Here is an 18790-nt window from a genome sequence, read left to right as displayed (position 1 = left end):
TAATTTGTCCACATGTAGGCCCAATGTATGCAAAAAATGTATTTAAGTTTCTTTATGTATATTGAGTTGTATAAACATATTATCAAGCTCAAAAACTATTGAATTCCACATAATAACATGTACATCCAAATCTAGAAAGACATAAGGGCTTCAAAATTTTAAATACTTATTAGTGGTATCTTGTTTTTTAACCCAATTCTTAACATATCTTTGAATTTTGCAATAGTATCTTCTATATATGAAGTCCAACTTGCAAAATTAATTTTCTAACGTCCGATGTATTATTAAGTAAATTGTTGAATGATGGAATTAATCTCATTTTTTTTTATGTATATTATATAAAGCCTCTGGTGAACCAAGCTACTCGAAAGATGAGTTAATGACATGGGTATCATTTTGTTATTTTCTTTTTCTTTTCTCTTCGACCATATTTCTATAGAAAACCAACATATTGATCTCAATATGTTTCTTATATTTCCTCCCTTTTGCAATTAAAGTTGGTGTTTATGCAAAAAGATGAAATCAGTTTGTCATATTCCATCTGTTAATTGTTACGGAATTGAGGTTAGGCTTTATACCATCATAAGTCATAACTATCTTCTAATACTCATGTTGATAACTGGTTTTGCTGAAATTTGTTCAAACTGTTAAATGATTTGAAGAGAACCAAAAAATGATCATTAAATCACATTCAAAGAGTTTATTCAGGGTAAAAAATAGAAAGACTTTTTATGAAACATTTTATCCAAACATACATTCCATTAAACAATTCATTTATACACGACTTCATAAGAAAAAACAGACAAACAATCCCTTAGTCTTATCAAACACTAAAAACAACTGATTCAATCTAGTCCAGTACAATGTAAACAACCCTCAAATGTTCAATATATAAAGCTGATAGTGGAAACAACCAAACAAATATATCAAAGATCTGATTTGAGCATATACACTAATTTTACCAAACAAATCGTAACTGTGTTATGCCTAAGATCGAATCAAGTTGATTTTGACACCAAAATGTAAATTTGCAAGAGTTGTGTACTACTAGTACTATAAAGTGAGGTAATAAATTGCAATCTGCTTTCTTTAAAAGATAAAATCATGATTTGTACAACACACGCAATAAAGAACATGAGAACTAAGGAACATGATCCAAATACTTACCAGATAAATCTCCCCCCAAAGGAGGGGTAAGACAATATTGATGAATCAAATTTGAAATTACTTTAGGGTTCTTATGCTTTAACAGGCACATCATCATCATCATCATCTTCAATATCCCATGTAAGATCTTCTTCTTCCTCAGCAATGCTCAATCGTTTTCGCAACTCCTCTCTAACAGGGCTGGCATTGCCATGGGTGACCACCTTTTCCTTGTTCTCATCACTGCTCCCTATATCTTCAATCTCATCCCACCCATCTTCTTCAGGTGATGGTTGACTAGAAACAATAGAAATATCACTATCTCTATCCGTCTTCCCCTCTGATCCTGTTTTCACATCAGATTTGGCTTCCATGCTATCAGCTTTTGATTCATTTTGATCCTCAGTTTTTGTTTCATTTTGATCCTCAGTTTTTGTTTCAGAAACACATATCTTCTCATTATCATCATCTTCGATTTGTGAGTTTTCTACAGATTCCTTCTCTTCAACCTTCAAACCAGACTCTGCGTTTTCTTCATAATCATCTTCATCCACATCCCAACTCAAGTCTTCATCTTCCTCCCCTGAAATTGCTCTGTTCACAAGCTTAACCCTCGCCTCTTCTGTCTTCTTAATCTTATAAACCCTATAAAAATATCGACTCCAGAAAGAATCTTCATCAACTCTTGCGGGAACAATCTCTTTGTAGATCTCCCCAACTACCCCATTGTATGCATTCATGATATCATTAATCTCCTCCGCCTTTTCATCAAATTTAAACCCTAGTTTCCATTCATTATATTCCATAAGGTCCTCAGGATCATTCAAATACGTGTTCATATCACTTTGAATCGTTAGAATTTGAGCATCGAGTCTACTATAAGGTTTGGAAAACCGCAGATTCTCGCTACTGGTGATTCTCTGACTAATATTAGCATCGGTGAGATCACTATCGCTATCAGAATAATCAACGGCCAGCAGCGTATCTTTACCTTGAGCTATGATTTCGGTAACGGTAGTACCTAGATCGTCGATGGCTTGGCCGACCGACTCGAGCGACTCCTGAGCCAAGCCAGCACCAGCTTCGAGTGAGGTCGGCAGGTCCTTTACGGCTTTGGCGGCTGCTTCTCGGATTACGGCCGTTTCTTTCTTGATCCCGGAACTGAATTCCTCTAGATCACGGCGGTATGTTTCAATGACGGACTCGGATTTGGAGGCTAGGGTTTTCATCAAGCTACTACCGAAGGTCCATGCGGAAGTGATGGTTGGGATGCTCGGTCCAGGGTTTTGAGGAAGAGACTGCGGGCTGTGAGCTTCGGTTGCATCCAGATCGGAAGAGTCTGGATCGTCGGAGAACACGGATTGGAAGAAATTCATGGCGAAATGGAGTGGCAGAGGTGGAGGTGGGGTTTTGAACAGAAATCAGAGATTTGACAATTACCGCTCCTTTGCTTGCGAGTGGAGGATTTTCTTTTTCTATTTTAAAAATGGTGTAAAAAACAAAAAAATTATCTGGTTATATTTTATAGCAGAGTAAAGTAAAATTTTGGTCTTTGTTGTTTACATTTATTTGAGTCCAAAGTTTTCCAAAATTGATTCGGGTTATCTTAGTGGTTTCTAAAAAAGGTTTTAAAAAATGGAAAATGATTCGTACACAATATTGGTCTTTTGTTTGGATGGAGAATATAGAGAGTGCAGTTTGGTAGAATTCTCATGGAGGATGAGTTTATACGAGGCCCACGAGACCGTGACCCCCGAGTTTTCTATGTTCTTACGGGAGGCTACCCGTACTTATTCCGTGGGAATGACGGGATATGAGTTTTGGAGCAATATCGCTTTTGGTGTTTTCAACTCCGGTGTGTCACCAGAAAGCAGCATCAAATCACTCATTCACCGTTTGCTGCACAGGCTGATCACATTCTCCATCCACCATAAAAAATTTGGAGATAAGGTCACCAGGATATGCAGTCTTCCCTGCTTTTTAGCAACTGGGGTTTTGTTGCAATCTTCCTTGCTTTTTAGCTCGTTACTTGGCAGAATATGCAGTAATTTCACGACCCGGGAGCCCAATCTGTGGTGGCCATTTTGTTACCCGCTTAGCCAAGTCTTATGGCGTGCTCGTCCCTACGGTTACACGGACACTTACGTGTAAACAAGGGAACGGATTTTCTATGGGATATCTTGAGACCATATGGGACGCATTATGTGATACCGCACAACGATAGTGAGGGTGAGGACCAACCGACCGAAGAGCCCGAACAACAACCGAGGCCTCGAAGAAGGAACGTGAGAGCCCAGGGGGAGATGGGGCGATCCCAACCATATGAGGGTGGAATACCCACCGACCCGTTCCAAAGCCGGGTGGGTTCTTACTTGGATAATTTACGTGGTGGGATGACTTATAACACCCAAATGATTGAAGCCATGTTCTCTCATACGAATGTGGTGAGACCACCCACCATGGCACCTCAATGCCCTTATATTCCTACGTGGGAGGAATTGTAGATGCCAAGAGGCGACGGGGAGGGCACTAGCGGGGTGAACGAGGATGATGAGGATGACTGATCGTTTATTTTAGTTTTGTTTGGTTTGGTTTTATTTTGTTTGGGATTGTAAAACTATTAAGATATTATGTTATTTTTCTTCTTTGGTAGTTATTTTTCAGAATTGCTAGGAGCGCATACAAAGGATGTCGAGATATGAGTGCGTATGTGTTTAGCCGGGAGTGTTTAAAGTCGAGAGTCGAGACCCATAATTTAAATTAAGTGTGGGGTGAGTCAAGTGAGAAGAAAGTTAGAGAGAAGAGTCAAAATTAATAGGGTTAGAAGAGTCTTAATCCATTAAGACATGGGGTTGAATATAAGAATTGAAAGAAAGGTTAGAAGAAATATATTTCTGGGATTCCAGTTTTCACGTCGTGACTCTTTTGTTATTCACCTTGTGAGTCAGTATATGGTGATTTTTCAGAACCCGCTTCACATTGAATTCACGTCGTGAATTTTGATGCACTCATGTAACACTCAAAGTTTTGAAGGCCAAGAAAGGAAAGAAAACCCTAAGTTTAGGGGTCGACTCGGCGAGTCCAAGGAGGGACTCGACGAGTCCGAGCGGGATCCGAGTCGAGGAGTAAGTGACCGACTCGGCGAGTCGGCCAAGGTGACTCGGCGAGTCTGGTCTGTGCAAGGAAAACCCTAAATCCTGGGCTTGGAGCCTATTTAATCGCCTTATTCTTCTTCCTAGGGCTCCTTTACTGCCTCTCACTCCCAGAACGCCGCACCCTAAGCCTCCATTGTGCTCATTCAAGCTTCTAGCCATTTTTGAGTGATTTAGAAGAAGAAGAAGAAGTGGGAATCTTTGAAGCATCAAGGAGTGGCCTTGGATCCGAAGTTTGGGGAACATTTCAGAGCATTGGAAGGTATTAATTCGTTTCCCTCCTTCAGATCTTCTTTGGTTATGAGTTTTGGGGCTTTTAAGCCATGTCTAAGATCAATTTCAAGCTTGAGGTCCAGATCTGAGGTTGCTACCTCAGATCCATGCTTGTTTTGGTTTAGAATCCCGTAAAGTATCATCCATTGGGTGGATTTTGGAGCCTCTTGGTCTTAAACCCTAGTTTATGGTGGATTGTGCCTAGATCTCCTTCTCTACACGTAAAGTTTGCAACTTTACGTGGGGAATAGGCTTGGGAAGGATAGATCTACATTTTGGAGTCCATGCATGACTCGAAAGTCCTCTGCATGTAAGTAGATCCGAATGGACTCGGCGAGTCCTTCGAGTGGACTCGACGAGTAGCTTGAAGATGAGGAGGAACTCGACGAGTGGGATGAACAGCTCGTCGAGTCGGATGAAGATAGGCATGAACTCGGCGAGTTGGATGAAGATTGTCGTGTGCTCGGCGAGTCTGTTCTTAGACTCGGCGAGTCAGGTCGCGTAGTCCCCAAACCCTTCGAGTTAAGACTCGAGTCAGCGAGCCGAGCAAGGACTCAGTGAGTTGGTCAGGACAGGATTCGGGAATTTGTAGACTCGGCGAGTCAGGGGCTGACTCGGCGAGTCAAGTCGTGATTGGAAGGACTTTGAGCATAGGGACTCGGCGAGTCAGTAAGTGGACTCGGCGAGTAGGGTTGACCTGGAAGGTTGACTTTGACCAGGACTTTGACTTTGGCAAGATTTGACTTGGTTGACCTTTGAAGGTCAGTTAGACTAAGTGTTATGTTGATATTGGTAGCTCGGGGAGCTAGTGGAGCAGCAGTTCGAAGTCAGTGGTCAGGTAGCGGTCAAAGGGATTAGCAGCAGCAGTTCAGCAGTATCAGGTGAGTTTCCCTTTGTGTGAATGGGTCTACGGCCACAATGCCGGCCCATGTAGACATGAGTAGAAGACCCGGGGGTTAGCCCTAGGCATCGTATGCTAGAATGTTGTCCAGGACGAGGTCCAATGTTAGCGGGCGGGTGCCCAAGGAATGGTTTATGTGATAGTTTATACTTGTTGTCTGTGTGATACTTGTATGTACCTGGTAGGGAGGTGGGTGTGGGTGAGGTCCCGTATCTCACCAATAGCAGAGTGTGGATGGTGTTCCACATCTCAGTAGCAGCAGAGCAGGGGCGAGGCCCAAGTCAGGAAGGGAGTGAGTGTGGGTTGGGCCCCTATCTCACTACCAGTAGGAGCATGGACGGGGTTCCGTGACTCATCAGTAGCAGGTCAGGGGCGGGGCCCAAAGATAGGCGAGGCCTTAGGACAAGATCCGTTAGTATGTGTTTAGCTTATGTGAGATGTTTATGTGCTATTATATGTTAGTGGGCGGGGCCCTATGACAGGCGAGGCCTAAGTGAAACAGATATGTATCCGAGCGGGGCTCGAAGCCAGGCGGGGCCTGGAGCGGCGGGGTCGTTGTAGCAGGCGAGGCCCGAGGTAGGGGGCGAGGCCCAGGATAGCGGGCGCGGCCCAGTATGTGAAGTATGTGGTTATGCATGGTATGTGGTAGGGTGGGGAACTCACTAAGCTTCGTGCTTACGGTTTTCAGTTTTGGTTTCAGGTACCTCCGGTAGCAGATGATGGAGCTCGTGATGATCGCATGGCACACACCATAGCTTAGACAGCTTGGGAATGTTTACTCTGATAACGAATATGTATTTTGGAAACTAACACTTTGTTTATGTTTGAAAACGATGAATTTGCTTAACGTAATGTTTTATCAAATGAAATTTTTAGTCTTGAATTTTGGGACGTTACAAGTTGGTATCAGAGTCTTGGTTTGAGGGATTCGGACATGCTCTCGAGCGTGTCTGAACTCAAACTGAGGGATTGGTATAGAAGTTTTCAAAATGAAAAGACAGTTTTGTAAAAAGAGAGTTTTGGGAAAGAAAACAGTTTTAGAAAGGCAAAAACAATTCAGAAAGAAAAGAACTTTGAAAAGAGAAAAAGGGTGTGGTGCATGCAATCAACCGAGCTCAAGTAAGTACCACAAAATACTCATACAAGTTTATGTTACGATTAACAGTTGATAGAACAGCATGCTAGATTAGGACTAAGGATCTAGGAATGATGCCTTATGTGCCTATTATACGTGTTTGAGCTGCATGAAAGTGCTGATTAGACAGTAGTATGATAGCCTGTTTAGGTTATGCCTGAGTTTATGAGTTTGTGTTGCATGCTAGTTCAGATTCTTGTTGTTTGGATATGATTGCTTGAGTATGTTGTGGTTAGATTTTCCCCTTGTCCGAATGTTGCTTGCTTTGTGCATTGTGGGATTTTGAGTGATGGGAGTTAGCCATTAGGTGGATATGTCACGTCACATGTGATCAGGGTTGAATAATCTCGGAGTGCTGGATTTGGCCCTATTGCGCAGCTCTTGTTTGAGTCCAACCGTTGTAGGGACGAGTCTTTTACTTGAAGGATTATCTGAGCCTCGTCACATGTGATTGTATCCAGGTGATGGCTAATTGGCATCACAAGGAGACCTTCAACAGCTGAGGACTGGTTGAGTTGAGTCAGAGGTTTCCCTAGGGTAAGCCTAGGATGAGATAGTGTTGGGAGCAGTAGTAGTGGATAAGGGACCTGGTGGAGTCAAAGCAATTCCTGAGGAAAGTACGGATAGATGTGGAAGGTAGTATGGGCCCGTATTACTGAAAGCAGAGGATCCGTACTTGATTCGGGAGGGGCCAAGACAAGACCGGGAACCTAGTAGGGAGTGTGTTTGGTCTCGCAGCAGTGATGAGTTTTCTGATAGTGGATGTATTATATTTTCAGTATGGTGACGTGGCGAGAGAGACCAGCGGGCGGATCAGGCGCCAGAGAGGGATCAGGCTCGGGTTCAGGGGCCGAGCAGCTCGAGGAGCGAATGAGGAAGTTGATATCCGCCGAGGTTACGCGCAGTATTTTGAGTCAGACTCCTGTGATCTTTGGCACAGTCAAGGAGGGTATATTGGAGATTTTGGATGAGAGGCTGGGAGCCTTCCGTACTGAGATGATGGCTTTGATGGGAGCGCGTACCTTGACATTTCGGGAGTTCAGGGCTTGCGGGGCACCAGATTATCATGGGGCTAGGGACCCCATCACTAGCAGCAGATGGTTGGCTGATGTTGCCAACGCATTCCGTACGAGCCGGTGTCCTGAGGGGGACAAGGTCAGACTCGCTTCCTGTCTTCTGAAGGACAGAGCGAGGGATTGGTGAGAGGAGATTGGCCATGCTTTGGGGGATGATGCCGCGTTGGACGCGATGACTTGGATCAATTTCTCGGCCAGGTTCAGGGCGGAGTTTTCGCCAATTATTGAGGTGCAGCAGTTGGCACGAGAGTTTCAGGATTTGACGCAGACCACTGAGATTGTGGCGGAGATCACCGCTAAGTTCAGGGAGAGGGCTCTTCTTGTACCACAATATGTCGCGGATGAGGAGATGAAGAAGGCCCGATACCATGAGATGTTGAGGGATGACATCAGGGAGTTCGTGAGCAGATCCAGCTGTAAGACGCTGGAAGATATGATTTCTCGGGCTAGAGAGAGGGAAATTGATTTGGAGCAAATCCGGAAGAGGAAGCCGGATGAGGTTCAGGTAGTTGCGGGTTCGGGAAAAAGGCCCAAGGGATCGGATTCGAGATCGAGGGATCATCAGGACCGCAGTCGGTACGGAAAGTGTGGCAGGGCGCACGGGGGCGCGTGCAGGAGTGGTAGCGGTGGTGAGTCTGGTTGTTTCAAGTGCGGTCGGACTGGTCATTTCAGCAGGGATTGTACTGTTACCACCTCACAGGGATCAGACCTATTATGTTTTCATTGCAACCAGCGGGGCCACAAGAAGGCTCAGTGCCCCAGTTTGTTTTCAGCAGGACGGGTGATGGCACCTGCTCCTGCAACTTTGAGGATCACGGATGGCCGTCAGGGCCGAGTAGAGGCACCTGCGGCAGGGAGCAGGGCTTTTCAAATGACGACCTTGGAGACGCGAGCAACGCCGGACGTTGCAGGTATGCAATTTCCCATTTTCAGTTCTTTTATTTGTGCATGATTTTATTGTTATGGTTCTGCATCATTATCGGTAAAAGTATTTTATTTTGAGTGGTTGATTGTGATCGAGTTATATGCCATCAGCATACCTTGGATATTGTATGGTAGTTAGGGGATGTTCTCTAATGAAGAAGGTTTCGAAGGATGCAGTAACTGTAGCATGCTTGGGAGAGATTTGGTACGTCTCGCTAAGTTCGGAGTGGTACAGCGAATGTGATGGATTGGCTAAATCCCTAGCTATGGCGGGCTTGGGTTCCTCAGTAGATGGGTTATGGAATGGTAGCAAAGATCGGGATCTCTTTTGAGTATTGAGCAGCAAGGGGTAAGCAGGATCGAAGTGGGGGAGAATCCTCCGGGTGTGCCCAGAGAGGAGCACGCAGACCCAGAATGAGTACGTGACCTCCGAGAAGGAAGAGAAGTAGTTCAGCGTTTGATGGATTAAGGATTTCAGGGTTGGGAGTTTGAGAAACTCCCCATCAGCTAGTGCGTGTGATGGTAATGGTTAGTTATGGTTGAGAATTCAGGTTGTGGATCGCCCGTAGGACTCGAGGGAGTCGGAATGAGGATCTTGATAGCTAATGGCACATGGGTGCCTTCGTTCTAGCAGTCAGCAATGGATGGTGATATAAGACTATGGGTAAGCCGTAGCATTCCTTAGTAGTTTTGTTAGCGGAGTTGTGGCGAGGCCCTTATCTCCTAGTGATCAGATAGGGATCAGAAATGGGTTGTGGACGAGAATGATATGGAGTTTGCCTGTATAGCCCTAGAGAGGTGAGACATTGGGAGAGGCCGCTCCAGGATATAGTTGGGTGAGACCCGTGGGCGAGGCCCGTATGAGATTAGCAGTGTAGATGAGACCTGGGAGCAGGGTTGCTCAGTAGTATGGTTGGGTGAGACCCGTGGGCGAGGCCCGAGCGAGAGTGATTAGACTAGTGGGAATAGAAGGATAGATGCGGGTGGGACCCGTGGGCGAGGCCTGTGAGTTTTAGCAGCATAGGTGGGACCTGGTAGGGACCTTAGTGTCAAGTTAGGGGATCGAGAATCCCAGGTGTGTAGTGCCCAAATGGCAGGGTAGATTGAGCAGTTATAGGTGGTTGAAGTTCTTTGGAAGTCGCTGGGAGCGACTAGTGGTGGTGTTGGGACTAGCTACCGGTGGGGGCTGGTAATCCAGTCATTGATAGGTTGGTAGGGGCCAGGGTGGTCTCAGTTCATCCGGAAGTCAGACGAGGAATAGTAGAATTGCCAGTCAGTGGCAGTGCGAGTATGCAGCATATGGTGGAATTCAGTTAGCTGATCATGTGGTGCTCGACACCAAATTGTAGTAGAAAGAAATGCCCAGTGGATACTGGCGATAATGACCCGTATTGGAAGTAGCGGGAGTAATAGAATCGGTGAAGACAGGGTCTTCACAGTGGCAGAGAGGATAGTTGGTTATGGAGCATTGCCTTGGGGAGGCAAGGAAATCACGCAAGGAAGGAAGTGGAGAACCCCTATGGGTTCAGCGCAGTAATCAGAGGGTACCAGAAGGATTTCCGGTTGAGTAAGTTGTGTTTCCAGGATGTTCAGGGTCAGGGTTGACCCGAGATGATTGTCTGCAAGGACTAATGTTAGTCGGAATGACCAAGCGAGAGGCCAGCGAGGGTAGGCAGCTGGTATTGGAATAATTGGTTGGGTATTAGAGGGAGATCGCAGGCGGTGGGCCATGGCAAACTTCGAGGACGAAGTTTAATTTAAGTGGGAGAGAGTTGTAACACCCAAAGTTTTGAAGGCCAAGAAAGGAAAGAAAACCCTAAGTTTAGGGGTCGACTCGGCGAGTCCAAGGAGGGACTCGGCGAGTCCAAGGAAGGACTCGGCGCGTCCGAGCGGGATCCGAGTCGAGGAGTAAGTGACCGACTCGGCGAGTTGGCTAAGGTGACTCGGCGAGTCTGGTCTGTGCAAGGAAAACCCTAAATCCTGGGCTTGGAGCCTATTTAATTGCCTTATTCTTCTTCCTAGGGCTCCTTTACTGCCTCTCACTCCCAGAACGCCGCACCCTAAGCCTCCATTGTGCTCATTCAAGCTTTTAGCCATTTTTGAGTGGTTTTGAGGAAGAAGAAGAAGTGGGAATTGTTGAAGCATCAAGGAGTGGCCTTGGATCCGAAGTTTGGGGAACATTTATGAGCATTTGAAGGTATTAATTCGTTTCCCTCCTTTAGATCTTCTTTGGTTATGAGTTTTGGGGCTTTTAAGCCATGTCTAAGATCAAGTTCAAGCTTGGGGTCCAGATCTGAGGTTGCTACCTCAGATCCATGCTTGTTTTGGTTTAGAATCCCGTAAAGTATCATCCATTGGGTGGATTTTGGAGCCTCTTGGTCTTAAACCCTAGTTTATGGTGGATTGTGCCTAGATCTCCTTCTCTACACGTAAAGTTTGCAACTTTACGTGGGGAATAGGCTTGGGAAGGATAGATCTACAGTTTGGAGTCCATGCATGACTCGAAAGTCCTCTGCATGTAAGTAGATCCGAATGGACTCGGCGAGTCCTTCGAGTGGACTCGACGAGTAGCTTGAAGATGAGGAGGAACTCGACGAGTGGGATGAACAGCTCGTCGAGTCGGATGAAGATAGGCATGAACTCGACGAGTTGGATGAACAACTCGGCGAGTTGGATGAAGATTGTCGTGTGCTCGGCGAGTCTGTTCTTAGACTCGGCGAGTCAGGTCGCGTAGTCCCCAAACCCTTCGAGTTAAGACTCGAGTCAGCGAGCCGAGCAAGGACTCAGTGAGTTGGTCAGGACATGATTCAGGAATCTGTAGACTCGGCGAGTCAGGGGCTAACTCGGCGAGTCAAGTCGTGATTGGAAGGAATTTGAGCATAGGGACTCGGCGAGTCAGTAAGTGGACTCGACGAGTAGGGTTGACTTGGAAGGTTGACTTTGACCAGGACTTTGACTTTGGAAAGAGTTGACTTGGTTGACCTTTGAAGGTCAGTTAGACTAAGTGTTATGTTGATATTGGTAGCTTGGGGAGCTAGTGGAGCAGCAGTTCGAAGTCAGTGGTCAGGTAGCGGTCAAAGGGATTAGCAGCAGCAGTTCAGCAGTATCAGGTGAGTTTCCCTTTGTGTGAATGGGTCTACGGCCACAATGCCGGCCCATGTAGACATGAGTAGAAGACCCGGGGGTTAGCCCTAGGCATCGTATGCTAGAATGTTGTCCAGGACGAGGTCCAATGTTAGCGGGCGGGTGCCCAAGGAATGGTTTATGTGATAGTTTATACTTGTTGTCTGTGTGATACTTGTATGTGCCTGGTAGGGAGGTGGGTGTGGGCGAGGTCCCGTATCTCACCAATAGCAGAGTGTGGATGGTGTTCCACATCTCAGTAGCAGCAGAGCAGGGGCGAGGCCCAAGTCAGGAAGGGAGTGAGTGTGGGTTGGGCCCGTATCTCACTACCAGTAGGAGCATGGACAGGGTTCCGTGACTCATCAGTAGCAGGTCAGGGGCGGGGCCCAGAGATAGGCGAGGCCTTAGGACAAGATCCGTTAGTATGTGTTTAGCTTATGTGAGATGTTTATGTGCTATTATATGTTAGTGGGCGGGGCCCTGTGACAGGCGAGGCCTAAGTGAAACAGATATGTATCCGAGCGGGGCTTGAAGCCAGGCGGGGCCTGGAGCGGCGGGGCCGTTGTAGCGGGCGAGGCCCAGGATAGCGGGCGCGGCCCAGTATGTGAAGTATGTGGTTATGCATGGTATGTGGTAGGGTGGGGAACTCACTAAGCTTCGTGCTTACGGTTTTCAGTTTTGGTTTCAGGTACCTCCGGTAGCGGATGATGGAGCTCGGGATGATCGCATGGCACACACCATAGCTTAGACAGTCTGGGAATGTTTACTCTGATAACGAATATGTATTTTGGAAACTAACACTTTGTTTATGTTTGAAAATGATGAATTTGCTTAACGTAATGTTTTATCAAATGAAATTTTTAGTCTTGAATTTTGGGACGTTACAACTCACGTCGTGACTTTGTAATTTTCACAAAAGGAGTCTTATTTTTCCATATTTATTATGTGGTTCACCACCATTCTTTTTGGAATTATTATGAAGATAATCATGGCTCATTTTCTCTACCATGCTATGTGGCGTATGTTTTCCCACATTGTTTTGTCCATTTTGCACATTTTTCTACACCACATTTGTTGAAGATTGAAGACTCGATTCCATATTTTGCCGATACATTACTTATCTCGCGTGTTCTATATCCAAGTTTCTATTTCTCAAAGTTTGTATTCAAGATGCACATTCTATCCGCACTTTTGGAGATGATCACGTCACTATCCCAGGGTCTGTTCCTTTTTCTCCCTTCTCTTAATTTTTATATTATTTTAAGCATACAATGAGGGCATTGTATGAAATAAGTGTGGGGTAGGGGGTAGAAAAAGTAAATTGCTAGATAATTTGGTAAATTTTGAAATTTTTAATAATTAAATCTAGTAATAATAATTTGGACTGTAGTTGCTAGTGTTATATGGAATGATCCGATAAGAGCTCGAATGTTTAGTTGAGCCAATACACGTTATAGTGCATTTGTGGCCTCCCTTATTTTAGTGAAATCATGGAACAAAAACATGACTCTGCTTAATTTGAGGAGTGCAAAATGTTTAGCCGCCCGAACCTGAAATGTATCCAGGAAAGATATGTCTTAACCAATAAAGGTTGAAGTTAAGCGCCCCTGCTTAAGCATGTAGGTTTATATATATATATATATATATATATATATATATATATATATATATATATATATATATATAAAGAAGTGAGTTATACATGTAAAAAAAAGAGAGAGAGAAATTACCGAAAAAATTCTTGAAGAATTTTGGAGCTATCAAATTATGAAGATCAAAAGATCAAAATTCCAAAAAATCAAAAGTTGAAGATACCAAAAATCACACAAAAAAGTGGTGAATCCAAAGCAATCAAAGAAGTGAAGAATTCCAAGAGAGCTCCATTGTGGTATCTTCTAAAAAGTTGTAATTCTCTAGTTTATGTACGCTTGGGTCGCTTTACAAAAATATCTTGAAGTTAGAAAGCTTTTTGAGGATGGATTCAGAGGGTTGCATAAAATGAGCATTGTTCGAAAGAAGTAGGTAATTGTTTATGAAGATTGTGAGTATTTAAAGTATGGGGGTCATTTAGGGAAAAAAAATTAGACACAAATGCTGCGTTGAGGTCTTGGCATAATGGCTGAGCTGGAATTGGATTGTTCTATGTAATACTAGTGATGAAGGTTTTAGTTTAAATAAGTAGATTTGCTTGAGGGCAAGCAAAGCCTAAGTGTGGGGTATTTTGATATTATCATATTTATACATATTTTTAGGCAATATTTAAGTACATTTTTATATATTTTTTGGTCATTTGCATAGAATAATGATACTTATAAGGTTAAATTATATTTTGCAGCTAAAAAGAAGACATTTTGAAGAAAATTGACTAAAAGCGTTAAAGAGTGGAACTTTGGAGGTTGAAGGCTTGAAAGACAAGAAAAACACCCAAAAAAATACGTACTCACGACGTGAATAGGTGATGGTTCACAACGTGAGTAGAAAGAGTTAGAAGATAAGCATCCGAGTGAAGGAATCCTTGCCGATCACGATTACCTCGAGTTCACGACGTGAGTTTTAAATTCTCACGACGTGAACGGTAAATTTGAAGAGAATATAAATATCTTTGCCCATTACAATTGGAGGGACTTTTGGCTGGCTTAGAAGGGTTCCTGGAGGTGAAATTCAGAAGAAAAGAAGAATTGGAAGCTGGTTTTAACACCAAAGAAGAAGAAGTTCATAATTTGGTTTATAGATTGGTACACTTAAACATGTCTTTGATTATAGTTTTTGTTTGTTTAGCTGTTAGAATGTCCAGCTAAATCTAGTTGCTTCTGTTAGCTAGATGAAGCTGGAACTCATGGTTTTAATGCATTAGACTTGACTTTACTTGTTGGTGATACGCTTGTGTTGATTGATTTTACCTAGCATGCTTTAATTAATTATTTAATTGTTTTAAATTCTTGTTCTGTGTAGTTAGTGAACACAAATCTGGATGAATTTGAATACCTAATAATATAGTGAACACTATTTTATTAGAGCTAAGATCAAACCAATCTTAGATAAGTAATTGAATCATTGAATTAAGCCGTGTTAGAGAACTCATATTATGACTGTAATTGTGTTTTGATTAATCAATCTTTCATGGCTCCAATCTTATTTAATAATTGATTATGTGTTAACTATTGTGTGACCATACATTGATTTACATGAATTGATTAATAATTAGTAGATTTAGAACTAAATTGCTAATACTTCTTTAATTGGTAACCAACATTAATAGTCCTAGCTAATGTATAACCATTGAGTGAAAGCGGATTCGAACTAACAGAAGTGTTTTGTTATTGATTGAGTTTTTGTTAAATAATTAAGTTAGTCTGATCTTGTAAAATCAGATAAAAACCCCTTTTTATCTCATTAGTAATTAGGTTAGTTTAGTAGTAAATAAATTAATAGTCAACACCGTTCCCTATGATCGACACCCGACTTACCAAACTATTCTATAATTCGACTAGGTACACTGCCTGGGTGCATTTTAGTTAGTTAGTTAGTTAGGTTATAAATTATAAAATTAGTGGGTACTTTCATGCACATAAAAAAAACAATTAAAAATATAACAAAAATAAAATACCTGTAACACCCAGAATCAGAAAGACCAAGAAAAGAAAGGAAAGGCTCTAAGTCAAGAGTCAACTCGTCGAGTCCAGGGTGGAACTCGACGAGTCGGAGCGGGATCCGGGGCATAGAGTAAGTGACCGGCTCGGCGAGTCTGGTCTGGACGAGAAAAACCCTAATCCTGGGGGTTGTGCCCTATTTAAAGAACGTTATATCCCTTCCCCAGCCTCTTTACTACCCTTTTGAGATCCATAAACCCTAAATCATGAGTGAGAGTCCTTGGAAGCAATTTGGAGCTTAGATAAGTGGTTTTTGTGAAGAGATCTCGAAGATCAAGAAGCTTGGATCAAGGGGGTTTACAGAGATTTGGATTATTCTTCAGTAGGAGGTCATCTTGGATGTAATAAGTTGTTACTTTCACCCTTTTTGCATCTAGATCTATTCTTGAATGAGATTTGGGGCTATTTTGGCAAGATTAAGGTCTATTTCGGGTTTGGGGCTTAGATCTGAGGTTTCTACTTCAAATCTAGGGTTGTGATGGTCCAGAATGTCTTAAAGCAGCAGTCAATGAGTGATTGGTGAAGCCCCTTTATCTTAAACCCTAGTCCTAGAGTGTTTTGGGCCTATATCTCCTTGGTTTCACGTAAATTTTGCAACTTTATGTGAGGGTTAGACTGTAGAAGAGTGGATCTATGGATTGGAGCCCCTGCATGGCTCGTAAAGCCATTGTCTGGATTGAGAACTGGAGAGACTCGGCGAGTCACATGGGTGTACTTGACGAGTTGTATGAATATGTGCATGGACTCGGCGAGTTGGAAGAACAACTCGGCGAGTCTGTTCTTGGACTCGACGAGTCAGGTCGCAGAACCCCCAACCTCTTCTGGTTAAGACCCAGATCTGTGAGTTGAGTGGTGACTCAGTGAGTTGGACAGGATGGGACTCAGAGATCGTTGAAATCGACAAGTCCTGGGGTGACTCGGCGAGTTGGTTCGTATTTTGAGAGCTTCTAAGTTTAAGGACTCGACGAGTCTGCGGGTTGACTCGGCAAGTCGAGTCAAATGGAAGGTTGACTTTGACCAAGACTTTGACTTTAACCAGAGTTGAATTAGTTTGACTTCTAGATTTCAGTTTGGAACTAAGTGTTATATTGATATTAGTAGCTCGAGGAGCTAGTGGAGCAGCGGTTCAGAGAGTTGTTGGACAGCAGCCAGAGGATTATCAGCAAAGTTCAGCAGTGCGAGGTGAGTCTCCTCACTGTTTGTATGGGTCTACAGCCACAATGCCGGCCCATTTAGTTATTACGTATGATAGGAAGACCCGGGGGTTAGCCTTAGGCATTATGCATGAAAGACTAGGAGGCGGCTCCTGGCACACAGTATGTTATGTATAATAGGAAGACCCAGGGGTTAGCCCTAGGCATAATGCATGAAAGACCAGGAGGCGGCTCCTGGCACACAATATATTATTATGTATGATAGGAAGACTCGGGGGTTAGCCCTAGGCAATATGTATGAAAGACCAGTAGGTGGCTCCTGTCCCACTGTATGTCATTATGTATGAAAGACCAGGAGGTGGCTCTTGGAACACTATATGTGGAGTAGCCTAGTAGAGTAGTATGTATAGTTGTCTTTGTGATACTTTCATGAAAGACCAGGAGGTGGCCCTTGGCACTTGTCTATAAGACCCAGGGAGTGGCCTTAGTCTTGACCAGGAAGACCACGTGCGGCCTGTGGCATAACCACAAGACTATGTTTGGCACATAGCACCTTAGCAAGACTATGTTTGGCACATAGCACCTTACTTGATTATGGATATGTTGGTTATGTATGGCTCTTGGCTATGTATGGCATGTATGGATCAGTTGGTTTGTATGGTATGTGGTATCTGGGGAACTCACTTAGCTTCGTGCTTACGGTTTTCAGTTTTGGTTTCAGGTACTTTGTTTTCAAGAAGGAAAGGAGTCGGCTCGATCGTAGCACATCACACTATGTTTTCCGCACATGAGATCTTTGGGATTACACTCTGATATGGTATTATGATAATATGTTTTGATTACCGACACTTTGGTTTGTCACGAGATATTATAATGAATGTTTTTATATTGATGGTTTTATATAATAACTTATTTAAAAATGAAATTTTTTGCCTTGAATTTTGGGATTTTACAATACCTCACTTACTCTCTCTCTCTCTCTCTCTCTCTCTCTCCCTATTCATCTTCTTCCATTTTCTCTCAGATGTGCTCAATCTTTATTCACCGGAAAATCGCAAATCCACCGGAGAAACGTCTCTTACCCTTAAATATTCCATCTCCGTCTTTGCCCACCAATCACTTATTACCCTTAAATCTACCATTTCTATCGGAGTTGTCCTAAACGATCAAGGTGGAATCCAGATTTGTTCATCCGACGAAGACGATGGCGTTGCCCACCACTAGAGACGTCCCTCCGCCTTCTCCAATGAAGGGCTGGTCAACGAAGGGTTTTTTGACGATGCCATATTTGTTTGATCTACATTTGTGAATGGTTGTAGCACCAATATTCGATCTACGTTTCTATCTCTTTTCATCTTCGCCTGTGTCTCTTCAAATCCCTCCTCCAGGCTTCAGGTGGTGGTGGTGGTGCTTCAGGCGGCGATTTCTAGAGCCATAACTATCCTTACGGATTTCATCGATTGCTCATCTATCTCCTAAGTTTTCTTTTTCTAAGAGGGTAGGAAATCCCCTACTTTGTTCCTCTAGTGACTGTTTTGAGTGAATGTGCCATAGAAAACAACTGAAATCGTGATCTAGGGTTGAGATTGTTATTCTTGTGTTTTTTATGTTTCTTTCCTTTTTCTTCGTCTATCTCGATTGTTGTTGTTTGGTTTTAAATATTTCTTGATATCGATTCAAGTGGTGGTGAAGGGCAGTTCAATCATTTTAGAAAAAAATGATTTATGGGTTTGTGGATGATTTATGGGTTTATGAATGTGATGTTCTTGTTCTTGAACTCAAGAAAAAATGAGTGTCCTTGAGATTCATATTCATATTTGTGTGTGTATGTTTTTAGTTCTAATTGACTTCACAACTAATGAGAGTGAGCTTTGTTTTCTTTGTTTAAATCAAATTAATCTTGATGTATGTGTAACTATGTATGTGTGTGTTTAGATTCTGGAACATTTGTAAACTTAATCTAATAAATTGAACAAAATCGATAAAAGTGAAGGTTCTTCGTTTTGCAAATCCACTTTTAGACATGTGTTAATTTTGTTTGTGGTAATATTAAACAGAGAGGGAGAGAGAGAGAGAGAGAGAGAGAGAGTAATTTATTTTGTTTTATTTTTAATTACTAGTAATAAAACAAAATGGAAAATTAAATAATAAGGGCAAAATCGTCTTTACAAAAAAATCAAAATAAATTAGACCAAACTTGCAAGAAAATGAAACTTTTGGACTATTGATGCTAGCCCAAACCATTTTGGCCAAAAC

General features: G+C 43.1%; 1 protein-coding gene across 1 annotated transcript; it reads right to left on the bottom strand.

Annotated features, from left to right (window-relative positions):
- Positions 1-1061: 1061 nt before the first annotated feature.
- LOC145091874 (uncharacterized) lies at positions 1062-2601 on the bottom strand. The gene has a single exon (XM_079029695.1). The coding sequence runs from the start codon at positions 2520-2522 to the stop codon at positions 1239-1241; it is 1284 nt and encodes a 427-aa protein (XP_078885821.1). The 5' UTR covers positions 2523-2601; the 3' UTR covers positions 1062-1238.
- Positions 2602-18790: the final 16189 nt, after the last annotated feature.

Source organism: Lactuca serriola, chromosome 3, assembly GCF_051521515.1.
Source record: "Lactuca serriola cultivar US96UC23 chromosome 3, Lser_US96UC23_V15, whole genome shotgun sequence".
NCBI classification, from domain to species: Eukaryota; Viridiplantae; Streptophyta; class Magnoliopsida; order Asterales; family Asteraceae; genus Lactuca; species Lactuca serriola.
The sequence above is the reverse complement of the archived record's forward strand: the minus strand, read 5'-3'. Positions and strand labels throughout refer to the sequence as shown.

Coding starts and splice junctions, on each gene's coding strand:
- LOC145091874 (XM_079029695.1), bottom strand. CDS start 2,522: ATGAATTTCTTCCAATCCGTGTTCTCCGACGATCCAGACTCTTCCGAT.